The following is an 18,548-nucleotide window of genomic DNA, read 5'->3' as shown; positions in this document are numbered from 1 at the left end:
AAAAATTCTACTCTTAGTATATCCGGGCAGCTGGGAAGTCAGCAACTCAGAAGCATGATGAATCAGCTTCAGAGTCCTGTTTGTTTAACCCTCTGTTTCTCAGAATAACCCAAGATACATAAAAGGGAAAATCTCCGTTCATGGCAGATCTGAAGAGAATGTCCTTCATAAGCTAAATTTCAGAGTGTCAGAGCAATGATTACAGCCTCCTACAGCTCAACTCCAGAGCTAGCCACAGAAAACAGCTTTTATTTTAAGGACAGTTAATCCACTGAAACCGCTTTTGTTGAAATCGCACAGAGAATCTTCATGCCACCAAATCCACGCTTACTTCTCAGCCCTCACTTTACTTGATCTGGACACTTTTTGGACACAGTTCATCCCTGCCTCCTTTTAGAAACACTTTGCCTGGCTTCCGCAAAAGCTCTTCCTACCTTACTGGTAGTTCCCTGTGCAGTGTCCTTTACTAGTTAGCTTAGTGCTAGGTGCGGGAGAGCTCAAGGCCCAGCCCTCAGGCCACACCTCTTGCTTTCTGTAATCATTCACCAGGAAATCATATCTAGTCTTTAAATGCCTTCTGTTAGCCGATGATGCCTTAATTTGTGTCTCTCCTTCCTTCCCTAAACTGCTCTCAAATCTATCTAGCTGCCCGTGTGACATTTCTACTGCATGTGTGGTTGAAATCCACACTAAAGTTATAAAAATGAAATTCTTGGCTCCTTTCTTAACCAGAACCTGCTATTTGCTGGTGTGTCTCTTGCCAGTAAATGACACTGCTTTTCCTCCATTGGGCTGGGTTCTAAGACCTTGGAATCCTCCTTTGATAACCTCCATCCATCCGCTAATTCTGGCAGTGCTCTCTTCAGAATGTGTTCTGAATCTGTCCATCTTTGTGGCCACCACCTTAGCTCAGACCGTCATCATCTTTGCTTATGCTACTGCAGTAATTTAGGAACCATTCTCCTTCCCCACCCCCACCCCCCATTTTGTGCTGTAGTCGCACAACAGATAATCACTTTAAAACAAGATAGAAATTCTGCGAGGACTTCTTCTCATTCTTAAAACAAAGCCACAGTCCTTCTCCCATGGCCTACGAGGCTGTATGTATATCTGGCCTCGGCCAAATGCTCCATCTCCTCTACCACCTTATTATGTAATTAGTCTTGTCAAATATAGCAACATTTCTACTTAGGCTGCCTGCTTGAAATACTTTCCTTTACAAGTTTGGATGACTAATTCCCTGTTTGGTCTCTGCCTAAGTTACCTCCTCAGAGAGGCTTTCTCTGACCACTCTACCTGAAATAATGCCCCACCCTCATTACTTTTCTTCTCTTGTTGGTCTTTGTATTTTTCTATTTTTATTTCTGTTCTATTTATACTGCCCTCGTACATTTTATATTTATTTGTTTATAATACGTCTCCGTCACTAGCATGTATGTTCCATGAAGGCAGGGATATTTATTTACTCTTGTACCCCCAGCAGCTAGAAATGCTAGCTTGACCTAGAGTGCCTAGCATGTGGTAGGTGCTCACTCAAATATTGTGGAAGGAATGACCGTCCTAAAAATGAGCAAAACAACAAGTACACAAGATTTATAAAAAACACCAGTTTCCAGAATTAGAGGAATAAATCTTTAGTTCAAGTAAATGGAGAAAAACTTTTAATGTAGAACTTTATTTTTCAATGAGATTCATGAAAGAAATTGCGTCTTTGAGAATGGAATCATGTGAAAATCTCAAATCATTGGAAAAGCATGATTACAATTATTTTAAAAGTTTAGTAGAGACCATGAATTGCAGTGCAAATATAATTTGCACTGGTCAGGAGTATCACTTTGAACAAACTAACCTGCCTCAGCTGAGAGAAAAAGGATGAAAAAGGGAAAAGATGGGGAAAAAGAATTTTCTGGACTAAATGTCTTTTTTTTGTAATAGTATGTGATGTATTCCTTTTGGTTGAGAATTTTGGTGAAATCATTTATGACCAATGGAAGTTAACTTCTTTCTTTAAACCTGCCATTTACACGCCATTAAAGAATACTTGATATAAGGCAAACATCAGTCTATTAATGTTACTAAGTACATTCAACCACCATGAGAACCTGGACATTATTCTTCTTGCTTTCATCTTTAGCTCTCCACACCTTATCAATGATCAAGCCTTGAGAAGCCTTGCATCGTATACTTCGTAAATGTATTTTAAAATCTGTACACTTCTGTCCCCTCTTTGTATCTCCATGGTTTAGTTAATGGAACAGGTGATATTAATAAAACCAACTTTATAGGTTTGTTGTGAGGGTTAAATACCTAACATACAATAAGTGCATTTTAGATGTTTGCTACTTATGATAACATTGTTACTGTACTGTCCTGGCTCATATCACTGTCATTGCTTACCCCGATTTCTGGAGTGACTCCAGATTGGTCTCCAGACTTCCCTCTGCTTACCCTTCTCCCAGTTCCCAGTTCTCTTCACTTCAGTCCGAGTAATCTAAAGGCATGTGTAATTGGATTACTTGTATTTAAAACGGCACAGTGAGCTCCCTTTAATCATTGGGGTAAAGTCTGTAAAATTTTCTGTAACATATCTTAATGATCTCTAACTTCTTTCTGTAAATAGACTTCCCCTTTGTACCGGGTTTGTAGGTGAGCAGGACGAATCCTATCAAAACAAAGTGGAGTTGGGCGTGACTCTGCGAAGACAGATGGACAGTGAAGGGCTTTCTGGTTCTTCTAGCATGGCCATAATAATCCTAGTTTGTAAATATTTTAGGCAGATACTAATAACCAGGTGCCCATTCTAGTTAAAAAAATATCTTAAGGCATGCATACATAGATGCACAAGCTTTGTGCAGTACTGCTCTGTATAATCTCCATGGAAACTATTTGCATCATATTTTGATAAGGCAACTTTAATGAGGTGATTTGCTTTGTGGTTTGAATTATGAGCCACTTAAAAGTTAGTGAACATCTAATAAAGATGGTCACTTTAGGTTTAGAATGGTCAGTTTCAAGTTCTTCATTCTAACATTATATATAACATAAATACACCAAGGCTTGTTTGTTACGATCACACCTATAGAGTAAATGTATTAGCAACTGTTTATCTTTCTGTTCTTTGTTGCAGGAGGGTATGGTTCCATTCCATTTTATCCAAACATGATATCAGATTATCCAGGAACAAGTTAAAAAGAAGGGAGACTGGTTCCAGAACACATCTCTGGAAATTACCCTATGGACCCTGACTCTCATGGCAACATTACAATGTAGGTTCTGTATGAGCATCAATAGCCAGTGGTCTTTTTTGAGCCTATCACATAACATGTTCCTGTTCACTGAGTCAGAGGTTGAAAAAAGGTGTTTAAAAAGGCTGTTAGCACTTACTTTATTGTTGAAAATCATAATGTAATCAAAGTGATATTTTAGTCCAGAGACCTAGGAGTACAGAATCTTAACCTGCAGCCTGAGGCTTCTTGAGTGTACAGACGGCCGCTGACTTAATGATGGTTTGACCTACGATTTTTCAGCTTTATGATGGTACGAAGGCAACATGCATTCCGTAGAAACTGTACGTTGAATTTTGATCTTTTCCTGGGCTAGCAATAGATGGTAGGGTATTTGCTCCCAGTTGGCCATGTGATCACAAGGGTAAACAGCGAATATGCTTAACAGTGATTCCGTGTCTATCATATAATCATTTTGTTTTTCACTTTCAGTTTAGTTATTCAATAACTTAATGAGCTATTTAACACATTATCAAAACAGACTTTGAATTAGATAATTTTGCCCAATTATAGGCTAATGTAAATGGTCTGAGCACATTTAAGGTAAGCTAGGCTGAGCTACGATGTTGGGTAAGTTAGGTGCATTTACATGCACTTCAATTTATGATGGGTTTATTGGGCTGTAACCCCGTCTTAGGTCGAGAGTATCTGTATATGCAAAGAAGCAGCAAAGCAGGTCAGTTATGACACTTTACTACTTAGGGCTTCAGCCTCAGTCTCCAGGGAGCTTTGCTGGACCATTTGGAGAACTTTACCTAAGCTAGATTGGCCTCAATAGCCTAGAAACAGATAAGGTTACAATGCTTGCTTCTGCTTTGTGCAGCAAAGCCCAAAGCCCAGCCAACATCTCCTGCCTATCACGTGCCTGATTCAAGGTTCATTTCTTTACATCTATTGCTTGTTTAGCCCTCAAAGCTACTCTGTGAGATAGGTATTTAAAGATGAGGAAACTGAATCTTTAAGAGCCTTAGTTACTTCCTCAGGGTCTTACAGGCAGGTGAAGTGAAGAAAAGTCCAGTCTGACTTCTCATCATTTCCTGCACAAGTTTCTTATAGATACGGCCCCAAGAATGTATTACAGGTATGCTAAGACAGTGATCCCTCAGTTCCTGTGGGGTGCATGCTGAGCTGGATGGGGGGGTGCTTAGCTGACTAGAGTTCCTGAGCAGACATGAACAGCCTAATCTTATCTTTACACTAGCGTGCCTTACAAACAGTGTATTCTGTGTGTGCCCTGACATGAGAAAGATCGACACACTGGCCTGCTCCGCTGAAAGTAACAAGTCAGCAAGGGGGAACATTAGGCGCCAGTTCTTATAGCCATCCTCCTTTCAGCCTCTCAGGTTACGGTAATAACCCCTAGTCAGTGCCAAGTAGGCAAGAAAACTTCAGGATGGTCTGGAAGGGAGAGAGGAAGAAATGGTTGGGGCCCACTTCCCCAAGAGCAGGTGAGTAGGTCAAGCCTTACTTACTTCATAGGAGCAAGAGATTGCTAAAAGGATGGCACATACTTAACTTGCTTTTTAGGCCGAAATAAAATGTTCTTAAATCTTGAACATAGCACTTTAGTGGAAGGGGTGGACCTGACCTTTCAGAAAAGGTAACAAAAACTTTGAGCTCCCTCTAGAGGTCAACAGTGATAAAGGAGCATCATAATGGGAAATAACCTAAAGCTAGTCTACCCCTTCAGCAAGAAACTAGCATTTTATAGATGTATTATCCAGGAAAATACTTTCTTACATTGGAGAGTAGTTAGTTGCCTTTGAGAAGAAATTTGGGTTAATCATATTTTAATAGCTTTGTGGGGTGATTCCTAAAATTCAGTGTTTGCTGTGTTATGGTATATTGAACTAATAAAGGAGAAAAGATCATGATAATAGATTGTGTCCAGACAAAATAGCATGCTTTTAATTTACTTTTTTTTTTTTTTGAGAGAGAGAGGGTACATGTGCAGGGATGGGGGTAGGCACAGAGACAGAGGGAGAGAGAATCTTAAGCAGGTTCCATGTCCAGGGCAGAGCCCAGTGCAAGGCTGGATCTCACAACTGTGAGATCATGACCTGAGCCAAAATCAAGAGTTGGATGCTTAACCAACGGAGCCACGCAGGTACCGGCAAATTAGCATGCTTGGAGCTCTGAGTGTTGAAGCAGATCAGATCAAAATGAGAATTAATTTCTGTGCTATTGTGTGCCAGAACATTTTGACTTTAGCAGAGATAAAGGTGATGAGTATACCCACTGTGTTCTCATTCCTACCTCTCCAACATCTGAAAAGAAAAGAACAGTGAATACCAGATTAATATTCTGAGGTTCAAGTTGCCAGGCATATGTTAAAACTTCTCAGAAAGCTAACATACAATTTAAGTTTTAGAACCTCAGTTGATCAAATGAGAAATCTGTTTCAGCACAGATATCTTCCTCCGGATCAGATACTTCATGGATAAGAATTAGTTATGGTGCTGACCTTTACTGTGTTTACACCTTTTGTTCCCAGTATTGTTTATTCTTCTCTTCAGAACTCACCGAGAAAGTTCAGTTCTTAAACTTTAGTATGTAACTATAGAATGAAGAAGTTAGAAGTCATGTTTAATTTGTGGTAATATTCAGAATATATGAAAGTTACATTTTTTTAAAGTTCCTGAAGTGCTTAAAAAAAAAAAAACCCAGAAGGATGGGAACATCCCACAAAGGGACCCAGGAGCGAACCTGAAAGCTCTCAATGGCCAAATCTGGAATAATTTGAACAATACAGTAAACTTCATAGTATGATTATAACCCAAAATATGAAATAAATAAATAATGAGTTTCATACTGATAACTGAATAAAGAAGTGGGAGAGAAAAGACAAATTTCCCCTAGAGAAGAATTCTGAATATGTAGATATTCCTCCTCAAGGCAGTAGTGCTTAATATCTCCATCCCTTAAATGTAGGCTGTGCTTAATGACTTCCTACCAGAGTACCTTACTGGGGGACGGGTACTTTATAGTGGAGAAACCTGGCAAACAGCATCATGGCCAGATAATCTAGGTTATCATCAATAAGTCATATTGATAAGATGTACCTTCGCATGATGTAGTAAGAATGACCTTTCGTCTCTGTGATCTTCCTGCCAATAAGGCATAATGGCAGTGTGGCCAGGAGAAAAACAATATCAAATTTAGGGACATGCTGTAAAGCACCTGGCCATTACTCTTCAAAACTGTCAAGGTCACCACCGAAGAGAAAGTGTCACAGACCGGAGGAAGCTAGAGACAAGATGACTAAATACAATATGGAATCCTACATGGGATCCTGGAACTGAAAAAAAGGTACTAGGGAAAGATGACTGAAATCTGAATAAAGTGTGGAGTTCAGTTAATATTCCAGTGTTGGTTCTTCATTTGTGACAGGTAAACCATAGCAATGTAAGGTGAAGGTGTATGGGAACTCTCCGTACCGTCTTTGCAACTCTTAATGTAAATCTAAAATTAGGCTAAAATGAATTTATGGAAAATAAAGATTCAGCTCAGTTAATTCTTATGCTGTGTAGCTTTTGTTCAGTGATGTTTGAAAACTCCCCAGGTGTTTTGAAAAATGGAGAACTTCTCTGCTATGTGTATATGTATCATCACTTGCAGTTAAGTAGTTTGTGACTTTTATGTATAAAAGTGAGAAAGACCCTATCTCATAGAAGTGTAGTGAGTAGTTTCCAACGATATGAGCATATCCAGCACCATAGTTTCCTGCTGTAGCTGTGGTGGGAGTTGAGCAGAGCAGAATCATGCTTCATTGCTTCAGTCCCATTCTGTTTTCACATTGATTGGCTTATAACTTACAGAAAGTAACTTTCATTAAGTCACTATTGTTGTGAATTCCAGGTTACAAAGAAATAAATCTGAGATCCATTTTGTCAGAGTGAGGTCCCTGACAGAGATCCATGGTCATGGGTGGAGTTAATGCAGTTTTTGCAGACGTGTTGTCTTACAGGTCTTTAATTTTCCATATTTGAAGTTTTCTGATAAAAGCACGTTATTTTTCTCAGCCATCATTCTGTTTTCTTCCTCCCTAAATGTATTAAGTGTATGAATACGTGTTATATATGCTCTGTGAAAGATAAATTCTCTGAAGAGAGAAATCATCTTTCAGTGTTTCTTGGCAAATGAAATTTCATTGCAAATTTTGAAGTTCACAATTGACTTAACTTATGGTTGAATTTTTTTTTTAAGTTTATTTATTTATTTTGAGTGAATGAGTGAGTGAGAGGAGGTGCAGGGGAAGAGCAGAGAGAGACAACCCCAAGCAGGCTCCGGGCTGTCAGTGCAGAGCCTGATGTGGGGCTCACTCTCACAAACCTTGAGATCATAACCTGAGCCAAAAATCACGAGTTGGACACTTAACTGACTGAGCCACTCGGGTGCCCCACTCGAGGTCGAATTATTAATAGCAGAGCTGAGACTACATCTCCAGGTGTCTTCTTGTTCTTACCTAGTAGTTAATGAAGGGCCAAGGGAAAGTGTGAAAAGGGAGGAGGATTTAAAGAAAAATTAGAGCAAAATGTGAAAAGATATTGGCAAAATAAGAACATCTGATGTTTCCCTTCTATTCTTATTCTTCTGTTCTTTAACGGTCTAGACATCAGTGAGCATCTTTATACTTTTTTTTTTTTAATTTTTGGATTATTGGGGCGCCTGGGTGGCTCAAGTCAGTTCAGTGTCCGACTTCAGCTCAGGTCATGATCTCACATCACAGTCCATGAGTTTGAACCCTGTGTTGGGCTCTGTGCTGACAGCTCAGAGCCTGGAACTTGCTTTGGATTCTGTGTCTCCCTCTCTCTCTGCCCCTCCCCAGCTTGCTCTCTCTTCCTCTCTCTCTCTCTCTCTCAGAAGTAAATAGACATTTAAAAAATTTAAAGTAAAATAAAATTTTTGGATTATTTTAGTAGGATGATTTCTGGAACTGACATGAAGTTCCAAGAGAATGAATGCTTTGTGGCTGTTGGTATAAATTATGAAATAGTTTTCCAAAATAACAAGATATACTTTTCTACAGTGCAGGTAGAGCAATTTATATTTTTCCTCTAGTTTAAGAGATAGAAAATGGTGTGTTATTTAAAAATTAATTTGAGGGTCACCTGGGTGTCTCAGTTGGTTAAGCATCAGACTTTGGCTCAAGTCATGATCTAGTGGTTCGTGGGTTCGAGCCCCGCATCGGGCTCTGTGCTGACAGCTCAGAGCCTGGAGCCTGCTTCAGATTCTGTCTCCCCATCTCTCTCTGCCCCTCCCCTGCCCATATTCATTCATATTCATATTTTCTCTCCCTCTCTCTCAAAAATAAATAAAAAAATTAATTTGAGTGGATATTTTATTATATTTTACCAGTATTGCTCTTCTGTGAATTGTCTTCCCCATGTTGTATGAGCGAGCTGTTTTTGGAAATACAGGTATTTTTCTTAGCCACTTGTCTTTAGTTATTGTGTAAAAGTCACAGTTTTCTTTCATTATCTATCTATCTATCTATCTATCTATCTATCTATCTATCTATGCTTCTTCTGATGTATTTATACCCCTCCAGAGATCTAATATACATTTTCCCCCCTGATGGAGTACCTACAGAAGGGGTAAAGGATTGGGGAGAGGAAAGGTGATATTTATCAGGCATTGTCATCTTTTTTTTTTTAATCTTAGTCATTCAAATAGTGTGTAGTGATAACTCATGACTTACAGATTCATCTGTTGTCAGGGTTTTCATGTTACTCTTACGGTAATGGTTATAGGCATGTTAACCTGGTCTCCCTCCCTGTCTTGAGCTTTGGAAACAAATTCCATAATGCTCTGATTGTTTCATTTATGTTGTGTACAAATCGGATCAAACATGCTTTATATCTTTTTTTTTAATCTCCATGATATAATGTAAGCAGCATTCTTTCTCAGTACAAATAGATTTTATTTTTTTGTGCTGAGAATGTAAGGTACACATAGACAAACTTTGGAAGGATGTATACTAAAATCATAGTCTATCAGTAATGGGGTTAAGAGTGATGATTGTCTTTTTTTACAGAGCAGTTTGTGTGATTAAAAGAGTTAAATCCCATTGCAGATCTTACACAAATCATAGTGTACATAAATACATCTATACCTGTTTTACAGTTTGCACATGTTTGTTGAAAGACTGTTTAGTTATTATCTACGGTTATCTCTTAGTGATGGGATTTCAGGTTTTTTATTCTTTAAGTTGGTTAAAATGATCACTATATTATTTTTTTAACAAAAACAAAAACCAAATATTTTTATACTTAGGTTCCTGTAAATCTTTTTAAGTATTTTTATTGCAATACTGGTTTTTATCTTTTGCCTTAGAGTTGTAAGATTATCAAGTGGTTAGTTAGAATCGGTGGTTCTTAATCTTTAGCTAATTTTATTGTGGTTAGAGAATGTGGTCTTTAAATTTGAAATTAGAATTCTTTAAGGGACTGTCTGTGGCTCAGTGTATGAGTTTTTTAATTGCATAGCTCTTTGGAAGATACATGTTCTTCTGTATTGGTATAAAGTTCTCTGTATGTGTGTATCAGTTTGATCTTTCAAGTGTGTATACTTTCTCCTCCCCTCCCCCTTCTTCCCTTCTCCCTTTTTTGATCTGTCAGGCATGGAGAGGGATGTCAGTCTTCTGTAGTTACAATTTTTGTCAATTCCTTTATTTCTAAAATCCTAAAATATATATAGTAAAAATATGTGGAAAGATTCATGGCTGTTAACGTCTTTAGCTTACTTTTTATCATTATATACATATTATAACTGTCATACTGAATTTCTTTTTACTTAATTTAACCAGTGGTTGGAAGCATTAGTGGCATTTACTAGGCATGGGCCAAATGTGCTAGCTCTTTGGCAGTTTGCGGGACAATCTTGAACAAGAAAAAATCGTCCCATGGTCTGCATGACTTAGAATATTCTGCCAAATGTTTTTGGTGCTGGAAAAAACTTACTTTTTCTAAGCCTAAAATCTGTTTTATTTATCATATATTATTTTGCATGGGTTTAATGTATATACTGATGTTTGCTATGTAAATCAAGGGAACATTGTACTTTGAAATACTAGAACTTTACAAAGAATTCTTCATGATTTTCCAGTCACATCACCAGTGCAAGGCCGTTGATGTTTTTTGAGTTACCACTATTGTATACCTGTATAAGTCTGCATTTATAACTGATCTATTGTGATTATTCTACATAGAGTGTCATCATGCTCACATTTACATATTGGTGGGAGGCTTTTTTATTTTGTTTTTCAGTATTTTCCACCTTTTTTTTTCTGGGACTGCAGTGATCCATATGGTAGAACACTTGATATTATCTTACAAGTCAGGTCTTTGTTCTTTTTTCCTGCTTTGCTCTTGCTTTTTTTTTTCCTCCCCCCTGTAATAGCCCTTTGAGTTCTTGATCTTTCCTACTACAGTATCTAGTTGGTTAATGCCACCCAGTGTATCTTTCATTTCAGGTAGTGTATTTTTCATTTCTAGATGTTCCTTGTCTTTTCTCTTACATTTCTCAACATGTTTATAATTCACTCTGTGTTCTGGAGCATATTTACAATAGTTGTTTTAAGGTTCTTGTCTGATAGGACCTTAATTCCATCATCATTTTTGTCATTTCGGGTCCTTCTGGTCATGGGTCACATATTGCTGCTGCTTTACATAACTGGTGATTTTGGATTAGATGCCAAACGTTGTGAATTTACATTGTTGAGTATTGGGTTTTGTTCTAGCACATAGTTAAGTTGCCTGAGATACATTTGATTCTTTCAAAGTCTGTTTTTAGCTTTGTTAGGACAAATTCAGTCTTTTGTGTTGATGTAGTTCCACTTACTAAGGTGATGCTCTTCTGAAGACTTTACTTGGTGCTTCATTAGTTATGAGGTTTCTCTACTCCAGCTGGTAGGGATCCCCTAATAGTTCTGAGCCCTCAAAAGCTTTCTAGTGGTTCTTTTTTAGGCCTTGTGGAGTGTCACCACAAATGCTCAGATTCAGTTAAAGAACCCAAGTGTCCTCTCTCTTTCTGTGCTCTGCTTCAAATTCCCCCTGATTTCTGTTTTCCATAACCCCCAGTTTCTGTCTCCACAACTAAGTGAGATTGCTGCTCTGTCTGTCTGACTGCCCTGTCCAGAAAGTAAAGGGCGTTAAATATGACTCACTTCTTTGTCTTGGCTAAGGGTTCACAGTCCGACAACATTTTTGTTCCGTTTTCTAGTCCTTCCCAGCAAGAGGATGCATCCAGATTGTCTTAGTCTCTCCCTCATGGCCAGAAGCAGAAACTAACCCCTAACCCTCATTCTCACCCTCACCCACATGTCAGAGCTAATAATTATTTGCTCACCTAATATATAGTAATTTTTGTTAATTACTACTATTGATATATACCATCTGTTAGTTTTCTGGCTGTACCCTGTTTTGTTTATTATACCACTTAGGAAATAGGGAAGACAGGTAACAAGAAATGTTGTGCCTGGTGAAATAGAAACAGACCAGTAATACTACTGTTGTCACTCGTACTGCCACCAACCACCACTCTGCCCCCAGAAGAAAGCAGTGATTTCAGCTTCCGAGAATGAAACCTGGCTGCCAGTGGTTTACAAAGAAAGGAAAGGGTTGGAAGAAATGAGAATTCCATTTTATAGAATACATTTTAATCCTTGATTTTATAAGATTTAACGAGTCAAAAACATTGTGTATATTAAGTTTTCTTACTAAAAATTTGTGCCTTTTAAGTGCTGTTGCCTGGAATTCGATCTATGCCTAAAATTGCTCTGTGTTGACTTCGGGCATAGTGGGGCAATTGACTGATGTTCTTTTTTTTTTTTTTTTTTTTTTTTTTTTTTTTTTTTTTTTCTACGTTTATTTATTTTTGGGACAGAGAGAGACAGAGCATGAACGGGGGAGGGGCAGAGAGAGAGGGAGACACAGAATCGGAAACAGGCTCCAGGCTCCGAGCCATCAGCCCAGAGCCCGACGCGGGGCTCGAACTCCCGGACCGCGAGATCGTGACCTGGCTGAAGTCGGACGCTTAACCGACTGCGCCACCCAGGCGCCCCGACTGATGTTCTTATAAAAAGATTAACATGGACAGTTTTTTCATTGTGAAATAACATTTTATTGGCCATAGGAAATAATCTTTTTTTTTTTTTTTTTCCTTAAAAGAGGAAGTTTTTGTTCTTTGATTTTTGTTGTTTGTTGCTTTACACTGTTCAGCTAAGCAGTGGCTTGGTTGGCTGTTTCTCAGATTTTCTCTTAGTTCATTGGCTTGTAGCAAGATGAAAAAATAACAGACACCAATGTATTAAGAATGTATTAAGAATATCTATAAATGGGGGCACCTGGGTGGCTCAGTCTGTTGAGTGACTGACTTCGGCTCAGGTCATGATCTCATGGTTTGTGAGTTCGAGCCCCGCTTTGAAAGGCTCTGTGCTGACAGCTCGGAGCCTGGAGCCTGCTTTGGATTCTGTGTCTCCCTCTCTCTCTGCCCCTCCCCCACTCATGCTCTGTCTCTGAAATAAATAAACATTAAAAAAAATTTTTTTTAAAGAATATCTATAAATTGAGGGGTGCCTGGGTGCCTCAGGCGATACAGCGTCTGACCTCGGCTCAGGTCATGATCTCACAGTTCATGAGTTCAAGCCCCGCATTGGGCTCTGTGCTCACAGTTCAGAGCCTGGAGCCTGCTTCAGATTCTGTGTCTCCCCCTGTCTTGGCCCCTCCCTCACTTGTACTCTGTCTCTCTCAAAAATAAACAAACGCTAAAAAATAATAATAATAAAGTGTGTATAAATAGAGAAAGTTGTATGCCTTTTACCCAATATTTTCCTTCCTCAGTGATTTACCTCAGTGATTTAAAGTGGGTTGACTTCTATGGTATATAGTATCTTTGGTTCTTGGCCCTTTTTTTTTTTTTTTTTTTTTTAGGCTGGTTGTTAGTTTTGTTTCTAGGATTCCTCGGCCTGTCTCAAGTGTGCCTGTTAAAATTCTGTACCCTTGCTGTGAAGCTGCTTCAGTATTAAGCATTTATGACATCACTTTACTTTGGGGTTCTAGTTGTAAAATAGCCATTCCTGGGATAAGTGACCATTGTAAGAACAGATGTCGTCTTATTCCTGTTACAGTTTGCACTAAAACACTAGTCTGTTTCTCTTCTTCCCTCCCCTTCTCTTTTCCTCCTCCCTTCTCTCTCTTACATGCACACAGACACACTTCTCTTTTCTTCCCCACCCTGTCACATATTCAGTGACTGCATTATAACCAGCTATAACCAGTACTATCTTTAGTACCTTGGGGTGTTATAATAAAGCCTTCTGTTTTATTACTTGATTCTTGTTCTGTCTTCTGAGGATAACATAGATACAGAATCCTATCACCACCATTCCTATCCCACATCTCTTCAGTACTATTATAATGACCTCCCTGTTGACTTAATCATCTCTAGATTTTTCTCCTGTCCAGGTCACTTTAGAAAGACAAGATTTCTCCCCCATTGGAAATTAAGCACAAGTCCCTCTTGCTTTCCAGTGCTCAGCAGGAAGGCTAGTCAGGCTAATTATACTGATCATTGACTTATCCCTTATTAAGTTACAGCCCTAACAGCTCATCTAACTAACAAGAGTTGTAATTTCTTTAATTTAGGTGAACGCAACAATTTGGGAAAAAGATGAAGTAATTTATTTATTTATTTTTTTTTTAATTTTTTTTTTCAACGTTTATTTATTTTTGGGACAGAGAGAGACAGAGCATGAACGGGGGAGGGGCAGAGAGAGAGGGAGACACAGAATCGGAAACAGGCTCCAGGCTCTGAGCCGTCAGCCCAGAGCCTGACGCGGGGCTCGAACTCACGGACCGCGAGATTGTGACCTGGCTGAAGTCGGACGCTTAACCGACTGCGCCACCCAGGCGCCCCAAAAGATGAAGTAATTTAAATACTGAGCCACCTCTGCCTGTTATTCCATTGTGTGAACAGGAAAGTGAATCTGGTGTTGGTGTTAGGTGTGAGCGTTTCACCAAGTTGAGAGTTCAAAGAGAAGTATTTTTGGTGCAGCATGACTTTGTATGCAAATTAACTAGTTCATCTGGTGCATTAGCCAAAGAAACCATAAGCTAGCAATGCACTGGGGGCAGTTGGCTGAGCTGGACTGACAACAGAAAGAATTTGCGTGTCCAAAGTGATGCTTGTCTGAGTGGTTTGAATTTAAAGGTAATTTTTATGATGTATGGTTTTTAACCTTATTCCCTGATTTTAAAAAGAACCTGACCTTCAGGTAAGAAGTGACTCCATATATTGTGTCTGGTATTGTTAGCTTCTATTTATTTTCTCTCTCAAAGTGTACCCTAATGTACTTTAAGTGCAGGGCTCTTGTATGATTTTAAACCTTCACTACAGAATACAGAGCACCCAATGAATGGCTTTTATGTGTGATTTCTTATTTGGCTCATTGCTTGTGCAACAGTATGTTGTTTAATATTTACATATTAAATATTTAATAATTACATTGTAGCTTTTCCAGCTTTGTTTTATTGCTGATACTTAGTTTTGTGCCGTTGTGATTGGGAAATGTACTTGGTATGATTCAAGGGTTCTTAAATTTGTCATATTCGTTAGGTCTCTTTTTTATGTGATTTAACTGGGGGATTCTCCTGTGTGTACTTGAAGAAAATGTGTATTCTGTTTTTCTTGGATGGAATGTTTTATATATATACACACACATACACACACATATATATGTGTATATATTTATATATGTACATATTTATGTATGAATGTATTAGAAAAATATATAAATATATTTTAAAGTATATATTTATATATTTTAGAACCCTGTATTCTTAAGTATGCTTCAAGTAAAAAATGTTGAAAAAGAAAAAAAATAACTGAGGGTACTCACTTAAAGCATGTCAGAGGGGAGGTGGGTGGGGGAATGGATGAAATAGGTGAAGGGGATTAAGAGTACACTTAATCTTGGGGCGCCTGGGTGGCGCAGCCGGGTAAGCATCCGACTTCAGCCAGGTCACGATCTCGCGGTCCGGGAGTTCGAGCCCCGCGTCAGGCTCTGGGCTGATGGCTCAGAGCCTGGAGCCTGTTTCCGATTCTGTGTCTCCCTCTCTCTCTGCCCCTCGCCCGTTCATGCTCTGTCTCTCTCTGTCCCAAAAATAAATAAACGTTGAAAAAAAAATTTAAAAAAAAAAGAGTACACTTAATCTTGATGAGCAAAATAGAATGGCTTTTTAAATAATTATGTTTGTCTTTACAGATTAGTCTGATATATTCAGTTTCACACTTTTATGTTACATATACGAACACTAAATTTATTTTTTCCTCCTGATACCGCTGACCACGGTGGGCTTCTGAGATAAGGTGTTTTTTTTGTTTTTTGTTTTTAATTTTTTTTAACATTTATTTATTATTGAGAGACAAGAGAGACACAGAGCGTGAGCATGGGAGGGGTAGGGAGAGGGAGAGACAGAATCTGAAGTAGGCTCCAGGCTCTGAGCCGTCAGCACAGACCCCGACGTGGGGCTCGAACTCACAAACTGCGAGATCATGACCTGAGCCGAAGTCGGTCGCCCAACCAACTGAGCCACCCAGGCACCCCTGGGATAAGGTTTTTAATCTGGAAGTGGGGTGTTGTCCACACCTTCTGAAATTACATGCACATTTTTGTGTGCACTTAAGCATGCAGTTTTTTGGCACGACACGTGTAACTTTCGGTAGGCTCTCAGAGTATTCCAAAAAGGTAAAGTGCCTTGGACCTAGACAATGAAGGAAGCAAAGAAAGTTTTCCAAAATCAAGCTGTTCTTGGAAAAATTACTAAAAAGAAAACTACAAAATGGAGTGTTGGACAGGTTATTAGTAAAGATACGTTGGTCAGTAATTTTTAAAATTGAAGGTGTATAGTGTTCTTTATTATAGCAAATCAACATTCTTAAATTGTCACAGTGAGCTAATATATAGGTCAGGAAATGGCCTTTCTCTTGTAAAAAAAAAAAGTTTATTTAAATTGCATATGATGAAATCTTTCCTAATTTGGCATAATGCTTTATAGTGAAGAACTTGTTAGTAACAGTGGTGAATTTTTCCAGTGTAGTTGCTTTATCTTAATACCTAATTCTGTAACTTAGATTTTTTTCCCTTAGAAAAATGACTCTGGTGTCAATAAGCAAGTGAAATACCCTATAATTTTATTTGAATTTACTGTGAAATTAGCACTGACTTCGGGTGTAACAGGACTGCTTCTAGTAGCCTGTGTGGTGGTTGAGAGCCACAAGAAGAGCTGTGCATATTGACGGTGCATAGCACAAAGTGTTCCTGATATGTGTGTGTTCTGTTTGCAGACTTTTGTTTGAGAGGCCATAATTTGAATTTATTGATTTATGACTGTTAAAATTTCATCTAAAGTTACTTTTACATTTAAAAATTTCCCCCATTTTAGTTATATCTGCTTTAGTTTCAGAGGCCACCTTTGGGTTCGCATAAAGAAGCTTATCAAAAGTATATAAGAAGGAAAATTATCAAGATAATTATTATAATGTTTAATGGTCCTGTTATAAAATGTTTCACAAATTGTTGATTACACTCAAGATTTTAGTGAAATACCAGTAAACCACTAGTATTTAAGTATAATTTGTATTCCTGTTACAGTAGATTCATACTGATTTATTCTAGAGAGAATGTGTTTTTGGAGAACTAAAATATTCATGAAAGAACCTTAGATTTACTTATTTCTGATGGTAGGTTCATCTGTAGGCCTGGAATGTGTTAGGGAAAACATGCTAAGTTCTGTGTAAGTTGGGAAAGAAAAACTAAAATCATCTCTTCTTTGTTTTTGTTTCAATTATACAGCAGATATAATTTCTACAGTAGAATTTAATCATTCTGGAGAATTACTAGCAACAGGAGATAAAGGTGGTAGAGTCGTCATCTTTCAGCAGGAGCAGGAGGTAAGTGTTTAAAGTTTAATATATCTAAATTTCAGTTTGCTTTGGGGGCTAGAACTTGTATTGCACTGGAGTACTTCATCAGAGGATTTTGACTTTTTTTTTTTTTCCCTTAATGTTTATCAAGCAGAATATCCCAATGGATAGATGGCTCTGCTTCTCTTAGCTGTGTGTGTGTGTGTGTGTGTGTGTGTGTGTGTGTGTGTGTGTGTGTGGTTTTGACTATAAAAACACAGCGCTTTGTTAGATTTGGTTAGAGAAAGGAGTGGGAAGTGGTGTTAATTCAAGATTTTAACTGGTTTTGAAGCCTTGGCCCTCATTTTTTTTCTCTTAAAACCCCATAAAGCAAAATTGCTTTGATCTCTTCTCAATGCTTAGTTTGCTTTGTGTAATTGGGGGTGGGAGGCTAGTTTAAAGAAAAAGCTGTTGAGTTATTTTGACATCAGTTCATACTAATACTGTTACTGTGGTTTAAATAAAACTTTTAAATGACAATTGCATGTATACCCATGTAATGTAATTTATAAGCTCAGTAGTACCCCTTTTCAAGCAGAGTTGATTTGAAAATTGTTTTCCTTTTCTCTTTGAAGAAAGGAATTTCTCATTGCAGACTCTTGAGATTAAAGTGGGTTTTGTTTTGTTTCGGGTACAGCTTAGGCACACTTCTAAATCCGATTGACAAGATTTCTCACTAAAATTTTATGTTAAAATTTGTCACACTAGATTTTCCTTTACTTTCTCTGTCCATTCATAGATCAAAGTTAGACATTATTTAAAATCATCTGTTTTGAAACATCCTGTCCCTGTTTATATATCCAAAAAGAGTTAAAAGTAATATGCATAAATTGCAGGGTTTTACAAATAGATGTCTAAATCATAACAGAGAGTTAGGTTTTAAAGGATTGTGAAGTTCCTTAAATAAGCAAAGAATCTAGTAATAATACTACTACTTTGCACTTCTATAGCGCCTTTGACCTGAGGATCTCAAAGTGCTTTACAAACACTAATGAATTAATCCTCACAACACCCCAGTGAGGTAGGTAATTTAATTTTAAAAGAAATGATTAATAGTGTCTGATTAGAAGATGCACAAACACTAAATATGTCTCCTTTTATTTATTTATTTATTTATTTTTGGTTGGAAGACAATATGAAAAGACTCCAGCTTTTCTTGACAAAGACTGTTCTTATGGGAAGGGGGGAAGCAAAATCAGTTTTCTGTTCCTATTTTCAAGCAACTAAAATCTTGACCATAGGAATCTTGAAATACTTAGAGTTGAAATGGAACCTTAGATCATTACAGTTTCCCTTTCT

At 38.0% G+C, this 18,548-nt stretch overlaps 1 protein-coding gene across 3 annotated transcripts in view; it reads left to right on the top strand.

Moving 5' to 3' along the window:
- The window catches only part of PPP2R2A (protein phosphatase 2 regulatory subunit Balpha), an 87,898-nt gene that overhangs the window by 33,702 nt on the left and 35,648 nt on the right, over window positions 1-18,548 (top strand). The window contains exons 3-4 of one of the 3 annotated variants that reach the window (XM_032592830.1): window positions 3,128-3,266; window positions 17,140-17,237. In XM_032592830.1, the coding sequence (XP_032448721.1) occupies window positions 3,251-3,266; window positions 17,140-17,237 (114 nt within the window). In that variant the 5' untranslated portion in view covers window positions 3,128-3,250. Of the gene's footprint in view, window positions 1-3,127; window positions 3,267-17,139; window positions 17,238-18,199; window positions 18,271-18,548 lie in introns of all 3 variants that reach the window. The other 2 variants (XM_032592831.1, XM_030312345.2) reach the window with 2 other exon arrangements.

The sequence above is a fragment of the Lynx canadensis genome, chromosome B1 (genome assembly GCF_007474595.2).
Source record: "Lynx canadensis isolate LIC74 chromosome B1, mLynCan4.pri.v2, whole genome shotgun sequence".
NCBI lineage: Eukaryota > Metazoa > Chordata > Mammalia > Carnivora > Felidae > Lynx > Lynx canadensis.
The sequence above is the reverse complement of the archived record's forward strand: the minus strand, read 5'-3'. Positions and strand labels throughout refer to the sequence as shown.